The 8,423-nt window shown below is 42.4% G+C and overlaps 1 protein-coding gene across 1 annotated transcript; it reads right to left on the minus strand.

The window, feature by feature from the left end:
• LOC8070320 (bidirectional sugar transporter SWEET3a) lies at nucleotides 5,209-7,075 on the minus strand. The gene is made up of 6 exons (XM_021446920.1): nucleotides 6,926-7,075; nucleotides 6,797-6,833; nucleotides 6,475-6,697; nucleotides 6,201-6,362; nucleotides 5,741-5,860; nucleotides 5,209-5,628 (listed from the first exon to the last, which is right to left on the minus strand). Exons 1-6 carry the CDS (start codon nucleotides 6,960-6,962, stop codon nucleotides 5,467-5,469), a joined length of 741 nt encoding a protein of 246 aa, XP_021302595.1. The 5' UTR covers nucleotides 6,963-7,075; the 3' UTR covers nucleotides 5,209-5,466.

Genomic DNA, 8,423 nt, shown 5'->3' on the forward strand with positions numbered 1-8,423 from the left:
CAGGGGCGCTGGGCGGCGACGCTGCGGGCAGGGGAGAGGGCGGCGGCGCTCCGGCCAGGGGAGGTGGGCGGCGGCGGTGGCGCTGTGGGCAGGGGAGGGAGGCGCTGCGGGTAGGAGATGGGGCGGCTCTGTGGAGAGAGGAGGGAGGCGAAATGGGCCGGCCCAATATTGTTAGGGTAAAGTCCTTTGCCGACTGCTTCCAGGTAAAGGCAATCGGTAAAGGCATTGGAAAATATTTTATTATAATCTCTTTGCCGACTGTCCTACATTAAGGCAGTCGGCAAAGAATTTTTGTATTTTTTTTCTTTTTTTTAAACAGCCACAACTTGCTCTTAATTTTTTGAAATTTTTAATATAGGTTCCACATGTGATAACATTAAACTTCAAAAGGTTTTATGATTTTTTGACTTTTTTTTGCTATATTTCATTAATTAATTTCTTTAAATTGATTTTTCCGCTACATAATCCTACTTTGAACTATATGTGCATGAAATAGTAAAACTTAGCCATTCAAAAAATGATATTCATGTTGAATAATGTATTTTTAGAATATATCCAAAAACTAACCCAAAATTTTGAAGTCCTTATCCATGGAACATGATCATCCAGGTATGGTAGAAGTGACTTTTAATTATATAAAACTCAAACAAAATCGGAAAATTACGAAACTTGTTGAGGTATCATGTTATCACATGAGGAGACTATGATAAATATTTGAAAAAATTTGGAGCAAGTTGTGACGTCAGATGTACAAAACCCAAACACTTGCGCATGTGTTCATATGTGATCATATTGGAAATGTGTGATTTTTGTTCATCTGATACTGCAACTTACTCCAAACTTTCTCAAATTTTTTCTATAGGGTCCACATATGATAACATTAAACCTCAAAAAGTTTTGTGATTTTTTGACTTTTTTTACTATATTTCATTAATTAATTTCTTTAAATTGATTTTTCCACTCAATAATCCTAATTTGAACTATAGGTGCATGAAATAGTAAAACTTAGCCATTTGAAAAATAATATCCATGTTGAATAATATATTGTTAGACCATATCCAAAAATTGACCTAAATATTTGAAGTCCTTGTCCACGGAACATGATCATCCAAGTATGGTAGAAGTGATTTTTAATTATATAAAATTCAAACGAACTAAGAAAATTACGAAACTTGTTGAGGTATCATGTTATCACATGAGGAGCCTATGATAAAATTTTGAAAAAATTTGGAGCAAGTTATGATGTCAGATGTACAAAACTCAAACACTTGTCCATGTGATTACATGTGATCATATTGCAAATGTTTGGGTTTTGTTCATCTGATACTGCAACTTGCTCTAAATTTTCTCAAAAATTTTTTATAGCTTCCACATGTGATAACATGACACCTCATAAAGTTTCGTAATTTTCCAACTTTGTTTGAATTTTATATAATTAAAAATCACCTCTACCACACCTGGATGGTTATGTTCCGTGGATAAAGACGTTAAAATTTTAGGTGAGTTTCTGGAAACGACCTTAAAATAGACTCTCCAACATGAATATCATTTTTTGAATGGATAAGTTTCATTATTTGATGCACCTGCAGTTTAAAGTAGGATTCTGCGGTGGAAAATACAATTAAAGAAATTAATTAACAAAATATAGCAAAAAGGGTCACAAAATCACGAAAGTTTTTAAGGTTCACTCTTATTGCATGTGGAGGCTATGAAAAAATTTTGAGGAAGTTTGAAGCAAGTGATGACGTCAAATGACCAAAACCTAAATTCAAACTTCAAAAATAAAAAATTTTATCTTTGCCGACTGCCTAATGGCCTGGCAGGTGGCAAAGGGGACGGCGATGGACGCCGTTAGTGTCCCGCCACCTTTGCCACCAGCTTTCCTTTGCCACCTGCCAGACAGCCATCTTTGCCACCAGCTTTTCTTTGCCACCTGCTAGGCAGTCGGCAAAGGACGTCTTTGCCGACTGCTTTTCTTTGCCACCTGCCAGGATAATTTGGCAGTCGGCAAAGAATCCTTTGCCGACTGCTTTTAGAAGCAGTCGGCAAAGAGACTGTTTGCCGACTGCCCTGTCTTTGGCAGGTGGCAAAGTATTTTAGCAGTCGGCAAAGCCCAGTTTTCCTGTAGTGGTAGATGCAGATGGCAATGTGAAGGAGATGAAATGTTGGTGCTAGATAGATTGGACAGCGGGGAATAGAGATTTCCAATATATAGGGACAATTATAAAACTGGTAGAGTGATGCTCCTTGATCACTATCGGGTCAGTTTGTAACCAGCAGTGATGCTCCTATTGGGTTAGCTTTTAACGGAGAGTAATGCACCTTTATCACTGTCAGTTTAATAATGTTTTGACCCAGCAGTAATATATGGTCTAAGCTTTTATTTGCTTTGTTTGACCGGTGCAGGCCCATTCATCCCCAATCTCCTATCCTTGTCTCCCTTGTCACAATCATTTTTTCCAAAAAAAGGAGCTGCCCTTGTTGTATAGATTGCATCCCCGCTCATGCCCTGCATAGATTTCGTAAGTGACTGAGGCCGTACCTCCCTCTCATGTGTCCGACGAGTGTAAGAAGTACACTCGATCTGTTGAAGTTTAGGGTGAAGAAGGAAGGTCCCAACTATGGCTGTGTATCTTAATTCTACAAGTGTCCAGTTCATATGGTTTGTTTTCTTTTGTTGATTTATAGCCTTTTTTTATGATTTTTGTCTGAAGTTCTTGATTTACAGGCTGTTTGGTTCGCGGCCAAACTTTGCCTCGCCATGCAGCGGCTGCCACCAACAGTTGGCTGATGTTTGGTTGATGTGTTTGTTGTGGCAGCCACACTTTTACTCAGTTCATTTATGTGCTCATTTGCGTCAAAGGTGTGGCGGCCAAACTCTCCGCCACAACTCCTCGGCGGCACCACAGCTAGGTGGCTGACATCGGCTGGAAACCAAACTGCCTCTTAGTGTTCTAATTTCAGTGGAATGGTAGTGAATGTGATGACTAATACTAGGAGGAAGAATATGTTAATCTACTAGAAAGCACTCTAATAAGAGTGCATCTGACATGTATGAAGAGGGTGAATGAGAAGAAATCCATTGATGAGGGAACTGCCCCCCCCCCCCAAAATTCATGACCCCAAAATTTACTAAGCTTTCTAAGTATGTATAATAATTTTGGGCTTGTTTTAATTAGTATATCAGTCACAGACTCAATAAATATGGCCTGCTACTTTAGGAGAAAAGCACCACACATTAAGTCTATGATCGTGAGTTAGAAAAGTATGTGGTCAGCAATTCTTCTTCATGTAAGTTCGTGAACCTTCATGAGTTTGAGGCTTCCCCGCTTGGACTTGTTTCTCGCCCTTTCCATTGTTTGTCGCTCGAGAGTCGAGACCTAGTCACAACCCTAACGGTCGGACCTAGATCGAGAGACGTCAGTCGGAGATCGTTGTCTAGCATGAATTCGATGCCCAACCTTTATTTTATTTAATCAATCTTTTATATATTATCTTTGTAATATATTGATATTGTCATTATCTATTTAATTTTGACAATAGATGCTAGACCTTCACTTGTTGTTTCGAACTGAGAGCCTCATATTTTTCCGGCACGTGCCTGCTTCGAGCCATTGGCTTAACACAGTTCGACATGGTGCCCTAACAAGCATGTTTTTAAAACCAACCGATGCGCTGAAGGTTGGGCTCTCCATCTTCACAAAACATTCTTTTAGAACATCTCATGTGCATCATAGTGACTATACATAATAAAATATACATGTATAGGACTCTCTCCCACAAAAGAGCCCATGCATATATGTGGATACTTTAAGTGGCAAAAATATTATGATGATGAGGTATCTTGCATACTAAATTGGCCTAGGTTGGAACTCATATTTGGCCATGGAGGCGTCAGAACACCACTTTTATAAAAAGAAGCAATGATGGTAGGTGGGATCAACGGTGGGGAAGCAATGTTGTGATAGTTAGGTGGATCCAATGTAATGGCCAAATGGAACTAATATTGACAGGCTAGAACAAAAACCTGTAGAGTGTTGGTGGTGATATGATACCTATCATTGTTGGCTCGTAGCTTGATTCGGTAGTGATATATCACTGCTAAGTGATGGTCTCAGCCAACAGTGATAGCCACGCCATCACTTCCGGGTGATTAGCTTACTGTCAATTTTCTGGATTCTCTTACCCACCCGACAGTAATTACTAATCACTGCCGCCGGCTCAAGCACATGTAACACTGATGCTCCAGCAATGATTGTGTGTTGTGGCGTGTATTTTTCTTCTATATCAATAGAAACAGACATCGTAATTGTCGGTTCAGTCAAAAAAAAAAAAAGAGTTGCCCTGAAACATGGATAGTAATGTTCTCTCCATCCACTCCAAAGAATTCAGAGAGTAGGTAGGAGACAACGTGGCGCACCACGACACATGGATGGACGCCACCACAAGAGCGACTATATAGGGCCGAGGACAGGGCGGCCTCTGCTGCCTCTACCTCCACATATGTTGGATGGCACAGATTTCACCCTAGGAAGGCGCTCGTCCGGCCCTAGTGGAGGTGACTGTGGCATAGGCGCACAGGTGTCGGGGGGTGATCCAACAATGCCGCACAGGCTGTAAGGCTGAGCGACGGCAGGGGCCCAAAGACAATGTCATTGGGCAGTAACGAGAGCTGGCTGTGGTTTGGAGGTGCGGGAGGAGCATGCGCAGCAATCCTGCTACGCGGGCGCCCCCACGCAAAGCCACAACCAGCACCCGCGCGCACCAGGCCAACAATAGTGCACCGCCGCGAAGCAAGGACCCCCACAGTCACTGGGGGGGGCAACCACACGACTGAGCGGCTCGACCGGAGCAGCTCGACCGACGTCGAGCTCGAGAGTCGGCAATGAAACAGCCATGACGACGACGCGGGGTGCGCTAAGGCGCCGGGCGAGCGTCTGCCATCGCCTTGTCTTTCGCCCCGCCACCGCGCGCGCGTCGAAGGAGGGAGAGAGATAGCCATTAGCCATAGCCCTCGTCGAAGTCGAACTCGAACATGCATGCCTTCGCCCGAGGAGTCCATTGCATAGAGCACGCGTCGAACAGTACATGTCCGAGTGCGTGCGACGACGACGCGCGCGCCACCGGAGCCCGCCACAAACGACGCGGAGAATGGCTTCAGCGCGGATCCGGGCGACGAAGAGATGCCCGGGGCCGACAGTCAGCTGATGAATGAAACATCCTTTCCGTTTAGAAATTGGAATTGGACAGAATGAGAGAGTAATGATTGCAGGTGCTATGTATGTCCCTTAATTTGTTCGAGGAATTGAAACTAGTTTTTACAAACACAGCACTTGCTCTGCGAAGATTCGCAAAATGAAATTACATTGAAGAAGTTCAGAAATAGGTAGCTGCATGTCCAAATAGCACGACTGTATCCGCTGGCATTGGAGGCAGTTTCGATCTTAAGAAAAGCAGACCTTCAAGCTAAGGCTTACAGCCATTTGTATCTTCACGACTAGTTGCAACGTCCAAGTCATTTACCATCTCAATATCATTGACTGCTTTCGGTGGTTTATTGCATCTCCTGTAAATGCAGTACACAATTAACTGAAGAATTCCAGTTATACACCCGGCGCCATTTGGTACCTTCATGACAAAACAAGTTGATCAGTAATTTCAGCTTGATGAAAGTGGTGGAAAGCAAAGGCAGAAGAACCTAGCTAACATGCATGACAATAATTCCAGATTGCATACTAACCGTAAGGTAGAGATCCCTTCCTAGGATTCCATACAGCATCCAAGTAAAACTGGTTAATAAGGAAAACAATGACAGGTAGAAAGGCATGAACTCCACACTCTTTGTGCTGATAACTTGTTTCTGCAATTGTGGGAGAGGACAAAAAAGAAAAAACAGAATGAGCTAAAAAAAAAAGAACATCAGTGCACCACTAGAAACCTATTTCTTTCAGAGTTTTATATTAGCCTTCATATCGATCTAAACCCATTTATTCCATTTCTGTATTATTTTGGTATGTCAGAAGTATCCGTTATATTACATTAGAAAGTAAACCTAGTTTTCTAATAATTGGAACATAGTTTTAAATACAGTGGTTGGTCTATATTAGGTCACTGTTGTAAGTTTTTGTCATGCATGATTATTCCAGTAAAATATATCTGTAATCCATAATCCTATATATATGGTAACTGAAAGTACTCACCACAGCTACAAGAGGAGCGCTGTACATCGACATGGAAGTCACTATACCAATGCTACCAACAAATAGCTTGCGCGTATGGTGTGTGTGGAATATGAAGCTTGACAAAGATACAATCACGCAGAGCATTGCCACAACCAGAGATGCCATTAACACGACAAACTTCTGCAAGGTAATATATGTTAGTATCACTGATGAGCTTGTGAGCATCATGCGCATCATGTACGAAGAATTGATATTATCCATATATGACTATCTAGGTTAATTAACTATGTACCTTTTTGTCTCTTGGTGCAAACCATATGTATACAATGATGAATGAAGTCTCAAAGAGTACTCCAACAGCGCAGGTACCAAAGAGTGACAGGTTCTCCCACCCATCACTCACAATTGGAAAGCCGTACCAGCCCCAAGTGAAGGCACTGAAAAGAGCTAGGATATATGGGAGGCATGAGAATTCTCCAACACTGGCCTCTTTTACCACTCTCTTAAACGTCAGCCTGAAAAAAAAATACATAAATTAGTTAGCCATACATAAGCGCCATGCTGATGTGTTTGGGATCATATTAGCTCAGGATATGCATGTAGTAGTCATTTACACTGGAACCGCATAGAGGAGCACACAGACTACAGATCCTGCAAGATAGTAGAGACGATGAGCAAGGTGGTGTTAAGCGTAGTTGTTGAACAATGAATCAGCAGGATCGTAGTTTGCAGACAGAAAATACCTATAATTCCAACTATGAAGCGAATGCTAGTAACCATTGTTGCTCTGGTGGAATCTCTCTTGACGCAAGAGGATAGGACCTCAATTGTGGCTGGTTGATTTGCTACGATAATGGTCGCCTATTTATAGCACATCGAAACAAATGTTAAGCTGGAGACAACGGTATGCTCCAGCCACTATGTAGGCTAGAAAGAATATTAGTACATGCGGACAAAGGGTCTTTCATCTGTTGTCTGGTATCTATCTAATAATATGATATAAATTTAATATAAGTTCCGTGTATGAGCCTTCGAGAATAATCATGAAAGAACGATATCTTCTGCAGTATCCCTCAGAGAGATAATGGACAGTATACGTGTAGCTGTGCATGGTATATTGGTATAGCTATGGTGCATATTGAGGGATATATTATAAATAATACAGAAATTTTCCGACGTCTGATCGATCCAATAGAGTCATGCTAATTTAGATATATTTTTGATTATCCAATCATTTTCATAAATATCAAATACATATTCTGATAGTTTTTTCCGTAGTTTCTTTTCCGCCGCCTAGGGCCAACGCCCAACAGGAAACGCTGCCACAGCCGCCAACAGCAAAAGATTTTGTCCTTTGCTGCCGCCGTCGCCTCTATATATGTCAAACCGGCCGTGGCGGGGTAGCACGGTCCAACGTTATGTCGTGTCGTGCCATAGTTCGTTGGACTGCTACGGGCTGTCGTGCCTCTATAGGCTTTGTGTATAGCCTTTAGATCAAGGCATGCCTTAACATAGGCTGGTTTTCGTGTTGTGCCAGCCCGTCAAGCACGGTTTTTTTCTCATGCCGTGTCGGCCCATGCCCCGTCAAGCCAAAAACAGCTCATTTTCATCAATATTTACCAAGTATTGAAACACTTCATTATTTTCATGAATTATTCATTATTTTTACCAGTATAACAATAAACAACACATATATACAAGTCATAACTACATAACAATTCATTTTCATCGGACTGCTATCGAGCCGACCGTTGGAACAGTCATGCTTAGGCCGTGCCGCGTGCCTAGGTGGCGGCCTAGGCATGGCCTGATCCCTCGGGTCGTGCTCAGGCCGGGTCAAATCACCGGGCCATGGGCCAGACCACCGGGCCGCAAACTACATGGCCATATATAGTCGCCTCCGCCTAGAGCATCTTCTTTTTCTTCCTCCCTACTGCATCTGCTGAGAAAAAAAGGAGGAGACCTATTTTCTTCCATAGTTTCCTATCTAGTTGATTATTTTTTGATGAAAGTAGTTGATTTTTGGTTGAGGCCATGTTTCTTATAATGACTTCGGTGATTACCATTACGATCAACGTTGCATGCATCGATTTCATCGGCTGACGGTTAATTTGTAGCATTTATCTGCACAAGGGGTGCTTCTGAGAGCCCCCTACCAGAACAACGGCTCTGGGTTATCGATCTCATCGTCGATGGTTGCGGAAAGGAATTCAAGGTCTACAGGTGATGGATTCAGTTTCT

The sequence above is a fragment of the Sorghum bicolor genome, chromosome 9, assembly GCF_000003195.3.
Source record: "Sorghum bicolor cultivar BTx623 chromosome 9, Sorghum_bicolor_NCBIv3, whole genome shotgun sequence".
Classification (NCBI taxonomy): Eukaryota; Viridiplantae; Streptophyta; class Magnoliopsida; order Poales; family Poaceae; genus Sorghum; species Sorghum bicolor.

Coding starts and splice junctions, on each gene's coding strand:
- LOC8070320 (XM_021446920.1), bottom strand. CDS start 6,962: ATGGTTACTAGCATTCGCTTCATAGTTGGAATTATAG. Junction 6,834..6,925: donor CTTCATAGTTGGAATTATAG/GTATTTTCTGTC, acceptor ACTATCTTGCAG/GATCTGTAGTCTGTGTGCTC. Junction 5,629..5,740: donor GAAGGGATCTCTACCTTACG/GTTAGTATGCAA, acceptor TTTGTCATGAAG/GTACCAAATGGCGCCGGGTG.